At 35.8% G+C, this 21,533-nt stretch overlaps 1 protein-coding gene across 2 annotated transcripts in view; it reads left to right on the plus strand.

The window, feature by feature from the left end:
- The window catches only part of GSK3B (glycogen synthase kinase 3 beta), a 202,084-nt gene that overhangs the window by 52,748 nt on the left and 127,803 nt on the right, over positions 1–21,533 (plus strand). For both annotated transcript variants that reach the window (XM_063093408.1, XM_063093415.1), the window contains exon 2: positions 19,251–19,444. In XM_063093408.1, coding sequence (XP_062949478.1) covers positions 19,251–19,444 — 194 coding nt within the window. The remainder of the gene's footprint in view (positions 1–19,250; positions 19,445–21,533) is intronic.

Consider the following 21,533-nt stretch of genomic DNA (forward strand, 5'->3'; position numbering starts at 1 on the left):
CTGTAGGTTGCTTATTCTGAACATTTCATATAAACAGGATCGTATAATAGGCAGTCTTTTGTGACCAGCAGTCCTCTTTTAATTATGACAGTATGCTAAGCTCCTTCAACTTCTTTCTTTTTCCATGCATTCAGCCATTAATATTATGCCTTCCCACCCATTTTCTTCCTGCCTTTTCACACTTTTTCAAATTTCAACTGAAAAATTACTTTCTCAGGAAGATTCAATCCTAATAAGATTCTAGATACTACATTATGGGCTCCATTGCACCCTGTAATTCTCTTTTTTACCTCCTATCTCAATTATTATCTAACTGGGAAATTATTTGTATAAAAGTCTACAGACTCTCATTTAATAGCTAACTTTTATTTCAGTGTGCTTCATCATATGAAATATGAATGCACACGGAATGGGCGGGGGCTGTATTGAGGTGGAACCTTGGAGGCACTCACTTCAGGAAAGTGTTAAGTGGAATATTGGTCCTGTTATTTGCATATATTCACACTTAAACCTTTTAAAAGATGTTTGGAATTTTTATTCTACAGATGAAAGTTAAATTTCAGAATCTGGACATCCACTAGTGCCTTTTATTAGTAGCAGATATGTTAAGGCTTGGAGCTAGAACAACTATGTTTTAATTGTAACCCTCTTATTAGTTTATGATTTTTAATAAGTCTTTTAATTTCTTGCAGTCTCAGTTTCCTCACTGGTGAAATGGAGATAATTTCATGCACTTCACAGGATTGTTAGGATTGTGAGGTATTATGTGAAAGTAATTAGTAGGGTACTTGGCTGTATGATAGATGTTGAATAAATACTGAATCCAGATTTCATTAATAAATAGCCTTATTTCATATGCTTTTATCTATAGATTCTCTTTGGGTGGAAAGCTCCACAAAGCTCCACAAAGGGGTCTTATTTGTCTTATTCATTTTTGTTACCCTAGTTCCTAGCATAGTACCTGTCTAGTATATAGACAGGGCTTATTAAGTGCTTATTAAGCATGTGATGAATTAATGAAGAATGACAAAGTATTTGAACCAAAAATTCTATATCTTCTTTCATTTTCTATTCTCAAGATTTTTGAAACTTTCAGCTAGCCTACTGTATATACCATTAATATGAGAGGATACTTATGAAATAGAAAGGATGTGCATAGCATAACATGTGAGAATTAATATTTTATAAAGCCACACAGAAATGGTTGATTAAAGGACAAGTACTTGAAGTGTGTGATTGCATCTCTCTCTTTAATTTAAGTGGAACCCAATTTCCTCTGATTTTTAAATTTTTATTGAGTGAGTATGTGTTCAATGCTTTTGCAGATTGTGGAGTTATGGTATAAAAAGGAACTTAGCCAGCAGTCACTGTTAGCAGACTTGTGTTAGTCCTGCCCTGAATTATCACTGTCAGGTAGGTAACAGTAGGAGATGACAAAGACCATTTGAAAAGGGCAGTTAGGGATGTAGGTATTCCCAGGGATGAAAGTTCTGTTTGACAAGAGATTGTCACCTACCTTTATGTCCTTCTTGACTGCTGACACTGCCAGTAATGAGTTAACAGCATGGGAGATACTCTGGCCTGTCATGGGGTGTCCTAGGGTGTGCTCCGTGATGTACGTACCAACAAGGGGATCAGCCATAATTCTTAGGCACTGGCAGTGCAGCCAAGTCCATATTGTAGACCCTCTGTGAGTACAGAATTATGTCGTTCCAGTGATCTTTATTTAGTAGAACCCAGTTAGCATCTCTTCTAGCAGAGCTTTGTGGGGAGAAATGGTAAGTGGACTTTGCTTTGTGAATTAACCTAGTTGATCTGACAGCACTCTTCCTCACTGAAGAGATGGACTTGCACTCTATCTATTTGAATGGCACTGCTTAGGTTATCTAAAGTCTCTTTATTTTGTAGAGAGAGGGTTGGGTGATGTTGGGCCATTTTTAGAGGGAGGAAGATAGGGGCAAATGTAAAAACCAATATGGATTTGATTCTAAGTAATTAGAATCAGTTGGGACAGTGTTATTTAATATGTTTCTCTCTCTTGTTTTCCTCTTAGGCATGTTCCTTGTTATATTAATGACAACTCTTAATTATTACCTATTTTATTTCCCATAGTTAAGAGATTCTTGAAATGTTGTTAGGAGGTACACTGTCTCCATTTTAACAGTTTAACAAGTTAAATTGTATGGTTATACAGACTGTGTCCTAAAAGTTCGTAAGTTGTTTTGAAAATTAGAAACATGTTTTTCCACATGCATTTTTGTAAATATGTAAAGTAAAAATAGTTAGATTCCCAGGCTGTCTTACATAAGTCTAAGCCATAATTAGCATAGTTATCTGCATATTTAAATATGGCAAATAATAGAAAATAATAATATTGCAGGAATAGTAATTAAGCAAAATTTAAAAACCCATAAGAATTCGTTTTGAAAAATTCTCCTGAATACTGGTACTTGGTTGATAAAGGAATTTAATCAGAGGGAAATGAGTGGAGTCTTGTGGGAGGCTGACAGACCTTTCTGGGTATTTGATAGCATTACTTTCTCTTGATATTGGTACAGAGCAGAAGTGCTATCCTTTTGCTTACCACCTGTGATTAAGGTTGCTTTTTAGCTCTTGAATGGAATGAAGACAGTAGGGGAGATAAAGGGAGAGACAGTTTCCTCAAGTAACCAAAATTTGAAAGAACGATGGAAGGTAGAGGATGTGTTTTTGAAGAAGTTGCTTGAGGTAGATTTAACTGACATAAAAATAATGCAAGTTTAAGGGAGTGGAGAGAGAGTGTAACATGTGAATGATTCCTGATGGAGGAAAGAGAATGTGATGATAGAAAGGGTTGGGTTAACAATCCTTGTCCTGGTCAGTAACTTATGCTGGCTATCTTTGGAAGCTATTTGATACTGGGAATGGGGAGCAGTATTCTACTTTGTTATTTTTCTATGCATTACTTAAGAGTTGGTTTTTCATAATGTGGGACAGCAACAGCTAAAAATATTTAACTAGATTTATGTACATTTTAGGGTGTTTTTCTTTAATTCAGTTATTTTGAAGCAAATACTTTTTTGAATTTATGAAAAATAAAATATTGCACTTCAGCTAAATCAACAGGAGATTTTTAAAACTATTGTGTGATGTAGAGAGGTTTGGTCTTTATATTCCTCCTTTTTTGTTCATTGATTAGAAAAACATAGTTTCCTGCTTTTTTAATCCTCAATATGCCTCGTATTTATAATAAAACAGCCCCCACCCCAAAAGCAGAAATTTTTCCTTCTACTTCTGCAAAAATAGCAGTTATTGTTAAGCAGTGGATTATTACTTTGTACTCTGATAAATCTGTTCAGGTGCTTAAATGTTTGCTATCAGTTCACTGATCTGATTTTCCTCATGGGAATTTTGGCTCTCTTTTTACTCATTTTAGTGGTTTGTCTCTCAGGTAGCCTTATATCTTAGGCAAAACGGAGCACTTTTATATTAAAAGGTGTTGTTTGCAGTTTGTATTAAAAGGTGTGAGGACTCAGTTATTTTTATGGATTTATTTTGGAATATAAATGGCTCGATTAACTTCTACTTTTATATGCATTGGAAAGTGTATTAAATGTGGGAATTGGGTGGCCTGGGCTGTAGTTTTTTATATTGCTATATAACCTTTAGCAATTTCACATATTTTTGAGCTTCAGTTACCTCTCCCTGATTTAGTATTGGTTCTACCTCCTTCATAAGACTATTGCTTGGATAAAATGAGGTTATGTGTCTAAAACATGGTTTATAAACTATAAAATAACAGATAAGTTATTTTGTGATGGTGATGGATGACAACAGTATGTGCTGATCAGGACTGGTCCTGGGGAAAATTGTCAAAGAGGGGAATTCTGTCTTTGCGTTCTCTTCTCAGTCTCTTAAGTGACTTAACCGTTTTGATAGGGTGATTACAGGGTCCTGTGTCACCTTAGAGGAGGAATTAGAGGTTCTTATTTAGTGGATTTCAGACCTGAAGTAGTTTTCAGAGTATACTGGGAAGCTGTTCACTTACAAATGAACAAATATTTTACAGCCTACTATGTGCATAGGAATATAATGGGGCTACACCAATAAACATGTGATGAACATTACTGTTGCCCTCATGGATTGGATATTGGTTGTTAAATTGTAATTGGTAAAGCATAGAGGACCAACCTAGAGTAAACAGTAGTCTGGTAGAAAGCAAATCCTGTCTTCTCTCTTCCCTTCCCCTATCATTTGGAATTTAACAGCAATTTTTAGTTTAATAACCTTCACTTTAAAAGGTATATAAAAATGTACGTAAACTTGTATGCTGTGCTGTGGGAAAAGCAGTTTGGATTAGGGGGTGTGGATATCTTTGGTACATATTTCAGGGGAAAGCAGGATTGAGTGAGCTGTTACAGTGGGGGGATTTGTGTTGTCAGAAGGTAATATTGAGAATCAAAGGGATATGTGGTGGGCCAAAAACAGACCTAACTCATTAAAAAAAAATAGTGTGTTGATTCTGATATTATGCTCACTAAGGACTAGAATAAGATATACCAGCTTTGTGAGAGCTATATTCTAGGTTTTTTCTGGTTTGTGCCTCTTCAAGTTTGATGTTGCCAGAGTGTGACCCGGTGACTGGATCAATGAGTCACTGTATTTTTTAAAGTAATTTTTTGCTTCATTAATCTAAGTACTTACCATTTACTCTTTCCATCCATGTATAGTGTACTTTTTTTTTGATAATCTGGTAACCTTCCTTCTTAAGGAAAATTTAAATATAGTGTCTACGATTCCTTCCCCTCCAAATTGGACAGTTTGTAAATCAAGCAGATAAGCATGTTTAATACTTCAAGATTCTCATGTAAATTCCTAAAAGCCAAAGCTCTTTGTACACAGCTGCAAGCCTTTTGGACTATCATGGAAAATAAACTTGTTTTTATAATACATCTCAAAATTATTTCAAGTAAGGGCTAAACACCAAGTGAATTATTTATTAATTTGGGTTTGGTTTGATTTTTTTCCAGTTGAGTGGAGTTAGGAAAAAAGGAAACATGCTTGATTCCAGTTCATGGTGATCAGTAAAATAATTAAATTCAGACTGTTGAAAATTAGCATGATTCTTTCTAAGTTTTTGGTTTATTATTTGGATTAAAGTAAAATGTGGATTTTAAGAAAAAAAAAATTAGACCAATTAGGATCACTTCAAAAGAAGTATGGATATTTCAGAGTAAAAATTTAGGTCACTAATAGATACTTGCATCAGAACCTTTTGTAAAATATTTGAAATTTTCAGTTTTGCTGATGACAGAAAATTGATTTTAGGACCTGAACACTTATGTATCTTTATGGCATTGTCCTTAGCAAATTAATGTAGTAGGGCACATGTTTTATAGTAAATGGACAGGTCTGAATCCTGTGGGTACGAGTTATTGAAAGGGTTATCCTGGGCAAGTTATTGCCTTTTCAAGCACCTTAAGTTCTCCCATTTATTAAATAGTTGTTCTGAGTATATCACAGGGTTGTTGTAGGATTAAATGGTGTATTATGCATCTTTCTCAAAGTATGGTAGCTGGAACTGCATCAAGAATTATTTGGAGATGCTTATTAAAAATAGTTTTCTGAGCCCCACTTCAGACCTTTCTGGAGGGAAAATTCTAGAATCTTCATTTTTAGTAAACTCTCTCAGGTGATTCTTCTGCCCACTTGTGAGTGGTGCTTGCAAACTGTAAAATGGTTCTCAAAGAATATACATTTATATAAATTGAACTTAACACCTCAGATATGTCTCTTGCCTAGTGTTTACCTATCACCACCTATTGGTGCTCTAAAGAAACCAGAATTATTTGGAAAAGAGTTATGAAACCACTTAACTCTCCAACCCACAAATAAATACACATGTGGCAAATTGGGTCATTTGTGTCGGCTGCTTGTTGTTGCCATGTTTTCATTAAGCCCTCCATTCTGTTTTACTACTTGTAAAGGCCTTTCTTTATACTTTATCCCCAGGGATTTATATCTGACCAGTGGCAAGCATCAAAAGCACTACTTATGTTTAGCGTGAAGTAGTCAGTTCCCAAATCCTAGCAATTTTTCAGCTTGAGTTATTTTTATATAAATTCAATAGCAAGCATTTGTGGAGCCCTTGCATTGTGCTGAACCCTGTGCTAATAATAAGCATTAGGGAAATGTAAATGATTCAGATAATATCTGATTTTCCTAAGAGCTCTTAGTGAAGTGAAGGGCTCAGACTCTTAATAATTATAGAACGTTATGATAAGCACTGTAGTGGGGGCATATACAGAGTGGTAAAAGAGCATAGTGGAGCAGGAGAATAATGTTCTTTTCTATTCCTACTGCTAATAATTCAATGTTCAGAGAAACTACTTATAATTTATGGGGCACCCACTATGTGGCATGCACTGAAAAAAAAAAACTACTTAACCTGTTATTTAATCATCACAACAAACCCTATGAAGTAGCAACTATCTCCCTTTTATAGATACGAGGTGGTAGAATGTGTGATTCAGACCTTTGTGTGACTTAAAAGCACATATTCTTTCTATTACACTATTATGCCTCTCTCTAGGGACAAAAACTCGACTGACATTTTTTTTCAAAAGAAGGGGAATTTTATGGTTCTTCAGAATTGATGCTTGTTAATCCCATTAGCATGATATCTTCCTGTAACTGAAAAGGATTCTGGGGTCTTTTGTGTCAATTCCATCCTCTGCCACCCTGTGTTTTCCTTTCCATTTCTAGAAGTGATATACAGGGAAACATCTCTAAAAGCCAGCCTCTGTGTGACATCTGCCCATTTTGTTTTCCCTGCCTCTACTTTTGTTTATTCTTTCTTCCTATCCCCAAAGGAAATTTAGTGTAATTCCTTTGTTTTGTTTTTCCCTGTCCCTTAAATAGAATCATGTGGAGATGTCTAAGTGTTTAAGGGGTAAAAGGCCCTGTTAGAAAGATTTTTTTTTTTTAATCACATCAAGGTTACATAGAAATTGCCCTAAAATTTTTATCATGCTGTTGATCATTGGGGTTGAGTTGACTGAGTCATCTGGTTTGTTTGGTATTCCTTTTCTTCATGGTTTCATTTGCTCCAAGGTATGTGAGCAGTTGCGCTCTCTGGTGAGAGCTTCTATATCATAAAACAGAGACCCTATTTCATGACAAGAATACAGTTATTTTAGAATTTGTCTAACTCTGATTCTCTGGGCCTCAGTTCCTTTGTATTTCCTTTCCTAATTAATTTTTATGTTGATATTATGTTTCTAGCAGTTTTGTTTATTTTGGGGAGAACATCTTGCTTTAATACAAATTCTTAAGCCAGTTGCTTAAGATGAACAGTTGTTTGGACTTTGATTTAAAAAACCTGGAAAATTCACAGAAGCCATTGTTTCTCCTCCCGACCATTTTAACCATACTTGAAAATAAGGTTCTTTTTATTTATATAATCACATTTTTTAATAGAGTGCTGTATTGTTGTTAACAGATAGCTATTTTTAAAGGGTGTTTATTTTCTTTGTGGTAGAGAAATGATAGGCTGCTAGTTTCCTTACTAATACTATTGTTAGGTAGAAAATGTCATCAAATGCTTTGTATTTTGTCTGTAGTCATGGGTGGTGTGCTGGATTTTCTGGGCTTTTGTTGCAGACTTTTAACTTTCTGTTATTTCTGTGTGGAGACCATTCTTGAGGTAAAGGAAGACTTTATAGAAGCAGTCATTTCAGAATCAGCTCCCCACAGCATGGTCACTGGAGTTTTTCTTGGATTGTGGCATTACTTTGCTCAGTATGTATTAGTAGTATGGCTTATTAATATTCTTTGAAAGCTCCTCGATTACAAAACTGTCTCAGTTGTTGCTTTTTCTTAACTCTGGATCTTAAGAACTGGCCTCCTTAGGAAAAGAAACATCAAATTATTATTTATTTTATTTTATTTTATTTTTTATTGTTGTATTGTTATTTATTTATTTTTTTTCTTAATTTTATTTTGTCGATATACAATGTGGTTGTTTATTGTGGCTCATTACCGAAACCGCCCTCCCTCCTCCCACCCAACAATGTCCTTTCTGTTTGCTTGTCGTATCAACTTCAAGGAATTGTAGTTGTTATGTCTTCTTCCCCCCACCTCGGTTTTGTGTGTGTGTGTGTGTGTGTGTGTGTGTGTGTGTGTGTGTGTGTGTGTGTGTGTGTGTGTGTGTGTGTGTGTGTGTGTGTGTGAGAATTTATTTATTTATTTAATTTTTTTTAAAAAATTTTATTTTGTCGATATACATTGTGGCTGATTATTGCTCCCCATCACCAAAACCTCCCTCCCTTCTCCCTCCCCCCTTCCCCCCCAACAATGTCCTTTCTGTTTGCTTGTCGTATCAACTTCAAGTAATTGTGGTTGTTATATCTTCTCCCCCCCCCCGGTTTTGTGTGTGTGTGTATGTGTGAATTTATATATTAATTTTTAGCTCCCACCAATAAGTGAGAACATGTGGTATTTCTCTTTCTGTGCCTGACTTGTTTCACTTAATATAATTCTCTCAAGGTCCATCCATGTTGTTGCAAATGGCAGTATTTCATTCGTTTTTATAGCTGAGTAGTATTCCATTGTGTGGATATACCACATTTTCGGTATCCACTCATCTGATGATGGACATTTGGGCTGGTTCCAACTCTTGGCTATTGTAAAGAGTGCTGCGATGAACATTGGGGAACAGGTATACCTTTGACTTGATGCTTTCCATTCCTCTGGGTATATTCCCAGCAGTGGGATAGCTGGGTCATATGGCAGATCTATCTGCAATTGTTTGAGGAACCTCCATACCATTTTCCATAGAGGCTGCACCATTTTGCAGTCCCACCAACAATGTATGAGAGTTCCTTTTTCTCCGCAGCCTCGCCAGCATTTATCGTTCAGAGTCTTTTGGATTTTAGCCATCCTAACTGGGGTTAGATGGTATCTCAGTGTGGTTTTGATTTGCTTTTCCCGGATGCTAAGTGATGCTGAGCATTTTTTCATATGTCTGTTGGCCATTTGTATATCTTCCTTAGAGAAATGCCTGCTTAGCTCTTTTGCCCATTTTTTAATTGGGTTGCTTGTTTTTTTCTTGTAAAGTTGTTTGAGTTCCTTTTTATTCTGGATATTAATCCTTTGTCAGATGTATATTTTGCAAATATTTTCTCCCACTCTGTTGGTTGTCTTTTAACTGTTAATTGTTTCTTTTGCTGTGCAGAAGCTCTTTAGTTTGATATAATCCCATTTGTTTATTTTTCCTTTGGTTGCCCGTGCTTTTGGGGTCATATTCATGAAGTCTGTGTGTCCTATTTCCTGAAGTGTCTCTCCTATGTTTTCTTTAAGCAGTTTTATTGAGAAACATCGAATTAAATGGCTTTGTTAAGTGAACAAAATATGCTCAACTTTGAGGTTTATCATTCATATAAAATTAGGATGTAGTGCCTGACACCTCCTAAATATTTAAATATCCTTGAAGTTATCTTTTGATTTTTGGATGCTCATTCTATACTTTGGATGTCGTCCATGTGAAAGTGTTAGATTTGTTTATTTTAGGGTGGATTGGTCTGAAGAGTGACTTTAAGAGTCTTCAAAAATATTACCATAAGATACCACTTACAGGTAAAACCCTGTGTTTGAAAGATTGAGAACTAGGCTGCATATGTCTGGGATGGGCCTAAACTTGCTAAGGGTTTTATAAAAATTATATTCTATATGTAACAGCCTTCAATAAAAAGTGACTCTTCTATTGCAGACTATTTTTCCATTGCTTCATGAGGAGTCTATTATGGTTTATGTAACAAAGATTTATCTATTGTGGTAAAGAGTAGGGAATTTAATTCTATGTTCTAATTACACTAGGAAATTCATACCATGTGAGTGGGATCTAAATGTAATAGAGGATTCCAGGAGTCCTCTGGCCAAATAGAGGGAGATCCTGAAGCTGAGCTAATTCCTGCTGCTCTGCTGTTGTTGCACCTGAGAGACAGTGGCATCTTTGAGGTATTTTTAGCTGTTGTTGTTTGATTTATTTATTTATGAATATTCATGAGATACAAAACTGATTGTCACCCCTCGTGCCCATGATGTGAGGGCTAGATTCATACTGGCAGCATACCCGTTACCACAAATTGCATTTGTACCCCATGTCCCCCACCCAATTATCCCCATCCTCCCTCTCCCTCCTCCTTTCCCCTGCATTCAACCTTCTATCCCAAGGAATGTTCTCTCCCTCTGCAAGTCCAACACACTACTGTGGTCTTTCTTTCCTTTATTCTTTCTCTCTTAGCTCCCACATATGAGTGAGTACATACGGTATTTATCCCTCTGTGCTTTGCTTATTTCACTCAACATAAGTTTCTCCAGGCTCATCCATGTTGTTGTAAATGGGAGAATTTCATTCTTTTTATGGCAGAGTAGAATTCCATGGTGTATATATACCACAGTTTCCTTATCCAATCATCCATCGATGGACATTTAGGTTGGTTCCATGTCTTGGCTATTGTAAACAGAGCTGTGATGAACATGGGAGTGCAGGTATCCCTTTGACATGATGATTTCCATTCCTCTGAGTATATACCCAGAAGTGGGATTGCTGGATCTTATGGTAGTTCTATCTGTAGTTGTTTGAGAAAACTCCATACTGTTTTCCATAGTGGTTGTACTAATTTACAGCCCCACCAATAGTATAGAAGTGTTCCCTTCTGTCCACCCCCTCACCAGCATTTGTTATTCACTGCCTTTTTGATCACAGCCAGTCCAACTGGGGTGAGGTGGTATCTCAATGTAGTTTTAATTTGCATTTCCCTGATGACTAGTGATGTTGAGCATTTTTTCATGTACCTGTTGGCTATTTGTATGTCTTCCTTTGAAAAATGTCTATTCAGCTCCTTTGCCCATTTTTAAATTGGGCCATTTGTTTTTTTTACTGTATAATTGCTTCAGTTCCTTGTATATTATGGATATTAATCTCTTGTCAGATGCATAGTTAGCAAAAATTTTCTCCCACTCTGTAGGTTGTTGTTTCACTCTGTTAATTGTTTCCTTTGCTGTGCAGAAGCTTTTTAGTTTGATATAGTCCCATTTGTTTATTTTTTCTTTTACTGCTTGTGCTTTCGGGCTCATGTTCATAAAGTCTGTGCCCAGACCTAGTTGCTGAAGTATTTTACCTCTATTTTCCCTTAGTAATGTTACAGTTTCAGGTCTTATACTTAAGTCTTTAATCCATTTTGAGTTGACTTTAGTGTATGGTGAGAGGTGCATATCTAGTTTCATTCTTCTGCATATGGATAACCAGTTTTCCCAGTACCACTTGTTGAAGAGGCAGTCTTTTCCCCAATGTAGATTTTTGTTGCCTTTGTCCAATATCAGATGGCTGTAAGCCTGAGGGGTGATTTCTGGGTTCTCAATTCTGCTCCACTGGTCTGAATGTCTCTGGTCTGAATTTTTATACCAGTACCATGCTGTTTTGGTTACAATAGCTTTGTAGTATAATTTGAAGTCAGGAAGTGTTATGCCTCCAGCTTTACTTGTTTTGCTCAGGATTGTTTTGGCTATTTGGGGTCTTTTGTTGTTTCATATGAAGGGTAAGATTGTTTTTTCCATTTCTGAGAAGAATGTCATTGGTACTTTGATGGGGATTGCATTGAATCTATAGATCGCTTTGGGTAATATAGACATTTTGACAATGTTAATCTTTCCAATCCAAGAGCATGAAATATCTTTCCATCTTTTTGTGTCTTCTTTAATTTCTTTCAGAAGTGGTTTGTAGTTTTCATTGTAGAGGTCTTTCACCTTCTTGGTTAAATTGATCCCTAGGTATCATATATTTTTTGTAATAATTGTAAATGGGCTTACTTTCTTTATTTCTCTTTCTGTTAATTCATTATTTGAGTATATAAATGCTACTGATTTTGGGGCATTTATTTTGTATCCTGCAACATTACTGAAGTTATTAACTAGCTCGAGGAGTTTTTTGATAGAGTCTTTAGGTTTTTCTGTATATAGTATCGTGTCATCAGCAAATAGGGGAAGTTTGACTTCATCTTTTCCAATCTGGATTCCCTTTATTTCTTTCTCTTGCCTAATTGCTCTGGCTTGTACCTCCAGAACTATGTTAAATAGAAGTGGTGAGAGTGGGCGTCCTTGTCTTGTTCCTGTTCTTAAGGTAAAGAAGGCCCTCAGTTTTTCCTCATTCAAAATGATACTGGCAGTGGGCTTGTCATAAATGGCTTGTATTGTGTAGAGATATTTTCCTTCTATACCTAATTTGTTGAGAGTCTTTATCATGAAGGTATGTTGAATTTTGTCAAATGCTTTTTCAGCATCTATTGAGATAATCATATGGTCTTTTTCCTTGAGTTTGTTGATGTGACGTATCACATTTATTGATTTTCATATGTTGAGCCATCCTTGCATCCCTGTGATGAATCCCACCTGATCATAGTGTATAATTTTTGTAATATGTTGCTGTATTCTGATTGCTAATATTTTGTCAAGGATTTTAGCATCTAGGTTCATTAAGGATATTGCCTTGTAATTTTCTCTTTTTGTTGTGTCTTTATTTGGTTTTGGTATCAGAGTTATGTTGGCCTCATAGAATGAGTTTGGGAGAAGAGCTTCTGTTTCAATTGTTTGGAATAGTTTCATAAGAATTGATATTAACTCCTCTTTAAACGTTTGATAGAATTCAGCTGTGTAAAGCCATCCGGACCCAGACTTTTCTTTGTTGGAAGATTGCTAATTAACACTTCAGTCTCCTTGCTTGTTATTGGTCTGTTCTAGTTTTCTATCTCTTCTTGGTTCAGTCTTGGTAGTTTGTATGTGTCTAGAAGCTTATGCATATCTTCCAGATTTTCATATTTGTTGTCATACAATTGTTTATTATAGCCTCTAATGATTCTTTGTATTTCTGTGGTATTGGTTGTAATGTCTCCCTTTTCATTTCTGATTTTTGTTATTTTCGGTCTTCTTTCTTCTTTTTTTTGTTACCTAGCTAATGGTTTGTCTATTTTTTTTTTATCTTTTTGAAAAACCAACCATGAGTTTGGTTGATCTTTTTTATTGTTTTGGGGGTCTCTATTTCATTTAGTTCTGCTCTGATCTTACTTATTTCTTTCCATTTACTATGCTTAGGTTTGGATTGTTGTTGTTTTTCAAGTTCTTTGAGGCATAATGTTAGGTTGTTTATTTGAAGTCTTTCTGTTCTTTTGATGTAAGCATTTATTGCAATAAATTTGCCCCTTAGTACTGCTTTTGCAGTATTCCAGAGGTTTTGGTATGATATATCTTTATTTTCATTAGTTTTTAGAAATTTTTTGATTTCCTGTTTAATTTCTTCTTGGACCCATAGGTGGTTCACTAGCTCCTTAGTTAGCTTCCTTGTAATCACATAGTTTCCAGAGTTTTGCTTACTATTAATTTCCAATTTTAGTCCATTGTGGTCTGAAAAGATACTTGGAATGATTTCAATTTTTTAAAATTTGCTAAGGCTAGATTTGTGACCTAATATGTGGTCTATCCTTGAGAATGTTCCATGAGCTGATGAGAAGAAGGTATATTCTTGGGTGAAATGTTCTGTATATATCTGCCAGGTCCAGTTGGTCTGACATGTAGTTTAAATCCTGTGTCTCTTTGTTGGTTTGTTGCCTGGAAGACTGTCTTATACTGAGAGAGGGGTGTTCCTGTCACCTACTATTAATGTATTAGGGCGTATTTCTTTCTTTAGGTCTAAGAGTGTTTGCTTTATATATCTGGGTGCTCCAGTATTAGGTGCATATATATTTATGATTGTTATGTCTTCTAGCTGGGTAAATCCTTTTATCATTATATAGTGGCCTCTTTGTCTCTTTTTATGTTTTTTGGTTTAGAGTCTATTTATCTGATATAATAGCCTGTCCTGCTTGTTTTTGGTTTCCTTTTGCATGGTATATATTTTTCCATCCCACTGCTATTAGTCTGTGTGTGTCCCTATGTGTGAAATGGGTCTCTTGAAGACAGCATATACTTGGGTCTAGCTTTCTAATCCAGTCAGTCAATCTGTGCCTTTTGAATGGGGAGTTTAATCCATTCACGTTTAGGGTGGTTACTGACAGATATTGTTTAATTCCTGTCATTTAATTGCTTTTTGTTTAGATGTTTTAAATATCTTTTGATCCTTACTTCCTCTTTCATTACTTGGATATTTGAGGTGGCATGATTTAGCTTCTTGCTCTTTCTCACTGGCATTTTTGCTTTAACAGCAGGGTTTGCTCTTTCTTGTGTATCCGTGGTAGTGACATTCATTATTCAGGTTCCAGATGAAGGACTCCCTTGAGAATTTCTTTCAGGGCTGGTTGTGTGGTGGTGAACTCCCACAATTTTCGTTTGTTTGGGAAATACACTATTTCTCTGTCATTTTTGAAGGAGAGAATTCTTGGCTGGCAATTTTTTTCTCCTAGTGTTTTGAATGTATCATTCCACTTTCTTCTGGCCTGTAGGGTTTCATTTGAGAAGTCTGCTGTTAGTCTGATAGGGGTTCCCTTAAAGCTGACTTAATGCTTTTCTCTTGCTGCTTTTAGAATTTTCTTTGTCCTTTGAGCTTTGCAAATTTGACTATAATGTATCTTGGAGAGATCCTTTTGGATTGAATCTGTTTGGAGACCTTTGAGCTTCCTGGATCTGAAGGTCTGCATCTCTCCCTACCCCTGGGAAGTTTTCTGTTATTATTTCCTTGAATAGGTTTTCAGTGCCTTTTCCTTTCTTCTCTCCTTCTGGAATACCCACAATTTGGAAGTTAGGGTGCTTGAGGTTGTCTGCTATCTCTCTTAGATTTTCCTCATTATTTTTAATTAGTAGAGAATTTTGCCTGTAAGAATTCTCAGTAGTTTCCCTAATTGCTTAAGAGAGAATAGGGTAAATCTTTTAATTCCTGTAGTAAGTACTTTTTCCCTAGATGTGCAAGAGAGTGAAAGAATTGGTCCTTTGTCCACATTAAGTCTCTGTTTAAAATTAAGAGGCCTCAGGATTCTCTTTCAATTATAGCATCTGTAGGACCTGTCTGTTTTATCTTTCCACTCTGCTATTAATATTTTAGCAGAATTACCTCATTTGTGATTTTTCCCATTTGCAAATGCTGGGATGTTCCCAGGCTTAGCAGTTGGAATATAGAGACGCTAAATCTCAGAGTTGTGATGGATATCTTTCATAGCTGGTTCTCTAACCCCTGAAATGAGAAGTTTTTTTAGATGTACAATCTGAGGAGATAAGTAGGGAATGTCATCACAAATGCTTTTTTTAAAATAATTTTTCATCGGACAGTGAAATATATGCTCAGTTCTGGATCCAGGTTTATAAAAATACTAATAGTTGTAGCCAATACAGATCATGATTAAAAAACCCTATTTTTTCTGCAGGTTTTAAAGAGTGTTGAACTAAAATAATTTACGTAAGACAGCAGTCATATGAGTTTCTGTATAAAAAGCAGCACATTTTATTGCATAGTGAGACTTAGATGTATGAATGTTTTATATTTATTTATTTATTTATTTTCTTTTAAATTAATATATTGTTATTTTTTTACATTCTAAGATGTTGTTGCAGAACAGTGGGAGGGGGAGCAGGGAGGAGGAGAAGGGGACAGAGGTGGGGGTGGGGGGCACGGCTGGCCCACAGCCAGGTTGTGGAGGGAGAAAGGGCATGCCTGAGGGCCACAGGTGGTGGTTGGTGGGCCCACCAACACCCCAGCATTGGAGCCTGGGAACCTGGGGACCTTCCAGCTCTTCTAGGTTTTATAGGTGTTCTTTAGTGGTGTTAGACCTTTACTGGTTAATATCAGAACTTTGATCTGTGGGTTTTTTGTGATTTCTTTAACTTCTGTGTTGGGTAATTAGCTACCCCCACCACTTAAACTCTGCAATGGAGCTAATTTGTTGTCCTTTGCTTACTTCTAAAATGGGGGAATTTCCTGTAGGGACCAGCACTTGAGCAATATGGTTGAGCTAAATTGCTGCTTTGCTGCTGATTCCCTGGGGAAGGGTTTTTGTGCAGCTCAGGTTTTAATTGCTGACCTTTTAAACACTTCTGGGTCTTGTGAGTTCTGATACACCTGGGTTATGTGAAAACACTTCCCATGGGGTGAGCTGTGCACGGTCCCTTGTGATGACTCACCAGCCTCTGAGTGAGTAAGTCCTTTTTTCAATTGTCTGTGGCCCTTCCTGTGTGGGTCCACAGGAACCTTGTCAGTGGCCTTGCTAGCCTGGGGGCCACCAAGGCCCTCCTCTTCCCTGCAGTCTCCAAGCAACTTCACACAAGGGGCACAGCAGTGGTTTTTGCCACTCTAGCTCCATGTGCTCAGCAGGGCCAGCCTTGAAATGGCTAGGGCTCGAAACAGTTGGAGCAGTCCCTTCTTTCTCTCATTGTGGTTTCTCCCGCCTTCATGAACTCTGTAGGTCTCTCTTCCTCTTCCCCTAAGCTCCAGGGGCCCCAGTTTGGTAGTCTTTGATTTTTAATAGTTGTAAATAGGTTGACTGTGGGAGACAGTTACACTGGAGACTGTTCTGCCATCTTGATTCTCTCTCTTCATCACAAATGCTTATATTGCTTAAGTTCTCTTACTGGAGAGAGTATGAAGCTGTGGTCATATAGCAGAAAAGCATAATTTTTGGTTGTATCCCAGAAAGTTTTTGTTTTCAATTAAAATTGTGGAGCACAGCAGCCATTCTTAAAATCTATTAATTTATCTTAATTAAGGTAAGAATGATGCTTTGTTTTGTTGAGTTAGACCTGTGAGATTTTGCAAGAAACTTGTTCAGTAGAATTATTAATTCAAAGTTCTTGAATTTTTTTTTGGTGAAATAGTTTTGACTTGGATAATCTAAGGAAGAGTCAGCCTGTTTGAAATCACTTCTGCTTTTAATCTTCTTTGGTGCAATTGGATTATAAGAATCTATTCAATACCTTGTCAGCACCATGCTCAGCCAGTGAGCGAACCGGCCATCCCTATATGGGATCCGAACCGGTGGCCTTGGTGTTATCAGCACCGCACTCTCCCGAGTGAGCCACGGGCCGGCCCCTTCAATACCTTGGATTTTAGTCTGTCTGGATCTAACCTTTCTAGATCTCTTCATTTACAGTTTAAGTTCAGAAGATTGTGATTCTGTCTTTGGAAGTGCTAAAATACAGGTAAAGGTTTATTTTACATTTGAGGGAAAAGAACTTACGGTAGCATTTATAGTCAATCTGAAAAGTTATAGTTAAGATTAACATAGATTTTTTTAGGGGTTGGGGTATGATAATTTAGAACTCAGATTAAATTAAACTAGTTTTTTAGCAGATATATTTTACAAAAAGGTGACACTTGAAGGAAGCATTTGAATGCTTTGAGAACTGCTGTGTATGAGTTGGCTTATACTGGGGTTTGTAAGCACTTAATGCATATGTAATACTGTTGTAAATAAAAATGGTGATGTTGACAAGATTTGAGTGATTTCATTCCATAAGTGGTATTGGATTTGTGCTAATTAAATCATTTAAATCATACCTGTTTGAGTGTTTTACCTTGGTACTAAGGACATGTTTAACATAGCTGGCTATGATAAAATATAGACTGCTTGTAATTCACCTAGCTATCTTATGTAGTCATTTATTGCTTTTGTATATGCCATGAAGGCCATTTTATAAACAAGAGAGTTAATCAGTCCCAGACATTGCATATTAGCTTTTGTCCATACAGTTGTCCACACTTACCTGCAGGGGATATGTTCTAAGACCCCCAGTGGATGTCTGAAACTGCAGATAATACTGAACCCTATATTTACTATGTCTTTTCCTATACATACATACCTGTGATAAGGTTTAATTTATAAATTAAAGGCATAGTAAGAGATTAGTAACAATAACTAATAATAGAACTATTATAACAGTATACTGTAATAAAAGCTGTGTGAATGTGGTCTCTCTCTCTTAAAGTATCTAATTGTGCTGTACTCACCTGTTTTCAGACCATGGTTGACTGTGGGTAACTGAAACCTCGGAAAGCGAAACCGCTGATAAGGGGAGACTACTGTATTAACACTTCTGTGTATTTAAATAGATATAAATATTGGTTATAATGTGCCACCAAAATTTGGATATTCATTTAGCAATTTTTTTTGGTAGAGGAAAATACTCATAAGTATTACATTTTTCTTTTATTAGATTAGTATGAATTCAGTTAGCATTTAAAAAATAAAACTGATATAAAGGAAGAGTAGCAGAGGAAAACAGTACAGTTCAGTCAGTGAGCCTCAGGGGTTGTACTGTACTGAGAATTGGTTTTAGATTTGTTGGGAAAGGGAGAAGCAGAAGATATAATGGCTATTTCAGGATGAATGTGTAGTCTTGAGAATCTCATATATGCTGAAATCACTAAAAAAAATTTAGCTGTTTAAAACCAGGTGCTAGGTAGTATAGTATAGTTTAGAATAGTTTAAGAATTCAGAGAACAAGATGGTGATTGTGGACTATACCTAGTCAAGTAGGAGGTGGCTTTTGAACTTGAATAGAGCCAACTAGGATGGTTAGTAGGGGTGAGGGAAGGCAAACAAGGTTAAAGAGAGGCCTATGAGTGAACAGAGACCTCAGAGCCAGGGAGCTACTTGTAAAAGGGGCTTAGTTCAGAATGGGTCTGATTTTTTTCTTTTACATTTTACATCTGCTAACCCCAAGTTAATATTCTTTTTTCCATCTGACCTTCTCTGAAAGGTATTCTACTTTGAAAAGAAATAAGAGACAGGAAAGCAATACCTCAAAGCCTTATCTTCCTAAAGGCAGAATGGTCTGAATGGAGTTGACATATTTAGACATTTTCAGTTGCACATATTTTCTTTTCAAGTAAAATGAGGAGGCTAAAGGAAAGAACTTTATTTCTTTAGTGTTGGGCAGTTAAGGTCAAACCCTGATGGATCCACCATTTGCTATTTGACTTCGGGCAAATTTAACATTTTTCTCATTACTTTTAGTATGGGAACAACACTTTCTACTTTGTGGGATTGTTTTCGTTGAAATCATATATATAAACTAAGCATGGTGCCTTTCAGAATAACTGAATAAATTGGTGGTTAAAAAAGTTACTATAATTGAAACGAATAATTGAAATAATTGTATATGATAAATTAAGATAAACATTTTTAATTATTTAAAATTAATTAAGGTAAAGAATATAGTTTGCTTTGTGTTCTTTGGCAATTTTCTTGGTTTCTTTATAGTTCTTATTTTTAAAAATCCCTTTCTTCCTTTAGGAGACAAGGATGGCAGCAAGGTGACCACAGTGGTGGCCACACCTGGGCAAGGCCCAGACAGGCCACAAGAAGTCAGCTATACAGACACTAAAGTGATTGGGAATGGGTCATTTGGTGTGGTATATCAAGCCAAACTTTGTGATTCAGGAGAACTGGTTGCCATCAAGAAAGTATTGCAAGATAAGAGATTTAAGGTAAGACCTTGGTATTTAATACATGTAAATGATTTTTTTTTCAATTGCTTCAAATTTAATCTATTGTGTGAATTTTTGTTCAGCCCAACTATTATAGTGACTTTAATTGTATCTTCATGTATTTTGTAATTACACGAGGGTACTTCAGAAAGTTCGTGGAAAAATAGAATTAAAAGATAATACAAATTTTTTCCACAATTTTTTTGAAGTACCCTTGTGAAATTTTCTGAAGATTGCAACGTTACTTCTGTTACCCCTGCTGTGAGTGATATATGTACAGTCCATGCATTACTTAACGGTGGGGATATGTTCTGAGAAGTGCCATGTTAGATGATTTCATTGTTGTGTGAAAGTGTATTATGAAAGTGAACAGCAGTGAATTTTCTGTTGTCTACACTGGCCGCTAGTTGCACGAGCAACTGTATTATATATATTGGTGCTTTCTTTTATTTTTTGTTTTTTCTGGTCAGACTTGCTGTATGGCTTTGTTTTAGTCATCTTGCCTTTTCAAAGAACAAGCTGTTGGTTTTATTTAGCAGTTCTGTCTTCCTTCTAATTTATCGTGTCTTTCGTCATTATTCATTTTTAAGAAGGTTCTAAATGTAGGATATGTCAAAACCACTTTCATTAAAGAATGGGAATATATGCCTATGTAAAGGAACTGTAGAAATCTGAGAGCAAACATTGAAATAATAGAAAACTGTTATATTTAGTAGCAAAGGATAGTTCTCACTAGGAACTTGGACACTTTTCATAAGTTATGCATTACAGAGAGGAACAGGTAACCTGACCCAAAATAAAAGGGTGTGTGATTCAGGAAAATAATAAGGTAAGAAAACACCAGTGCCTTTGCTGCAAGAAATTGTGTGTTGATACTATGCTTTTTATATGTATTTATTGACAGGCAAAGGTACCTGTAATCTATTGTCAAGTAACAAAATAGTAGGCCTAATATTCTATTATGATTTAATTATGGTTTTGTCCTTTTTTCATGTTTTGATGGGGGAAGTATACCGAGTCAGAAACAGTAGCTTAAGAATAAGAGGCACTTGAAACTTGGCAGCTTACTGTAGTAGGATTGTGTGGGTATGTGACCAATTAATTTAATTAAAACAGATTTTCTAATGATCTGTTTGAAAGTAATAATGTGCTCATATAGCATTTTATGATTTTAAAAATTGCCTTCGTATACATAAATCATTTGATTCTTGCTGATTTTTATATTGAAATAATTTCAGACTTAAAATCACCAAATAGTACGAAGCATTCTCTTAACTCTTTCGTCTAGATTTTCCAGATATTAACATAAGCCACATTTGCTTTATCATTTTCTTTCTTCCTGGATACGAGGGTACTTCAAAAGTTTGTGGAAAAATAGAATGAAAAGATAATACGAATCTTTCCATGAAGAAGACCCCTCATACACATATCTTTTTATTTCCTGAAATGTTTGAGTACAACTTTCAAGAATGATGCCCCTTTATCCCTAAACTATTTAATGTGTATTTCCCAAATTTAAGGACATTCACTTACATAGCCACAGAACAGTTATCAAAAATCAGGAAATTAACATTTGTACAATACTGTTATCTAATATGCAGACCTTATTGAAATCTCTTCAGTTGCCCCAGTAACGTACATTACAACAAAAGAAAATCTTGAGTCATGTAATAAGTTGTCATATCTCTGTAGTCTCCTCTACCAAAAACAGTTCCTTAGTTATTGTCTTTCATGACATTCACCTTTTTTGAACAGTACAGGCCACAGTTATTTGGGTTTGTCTAATGTTTCCTCATAATTAGATTCAGAATATTAATTTTTGGCAGGAATGCTATAGAAATGATGTTTTATTGTTCTTAATACTTCATATCAGGAGGCCCATGGTGTCTGTCTGTCCCATTACTAATGATGTTGACTTCCATCTCTTAATGTACTGTCTGCCAGGTTTCTTTATTGTAGAGTCACTACTTTTCCCTCTGTAATAAAAAAAGTATTTTATGGGGAGATACTTTTAGACTTTATAAATAGTTTTTCATTAAACTTTTACTAACTAGTTTTAGTATATATTGATGAATCTTGTTTGAATCAG

This window comes from Cynocephalus volans, chromosome 1 (genome assembly GCF_027409185.1).
Source record: "Cynocephalus volans isolate mCynVol1 chromosome 1, mCynVol1.pri, whole genome shotgun sequence".
Lineage (NCBI taxonomy): Eukaryota > Metazoa > Chordata > Mammalia > Dermoptera > Cynocephalidae > Cynocephalus > Cynocephalus volans.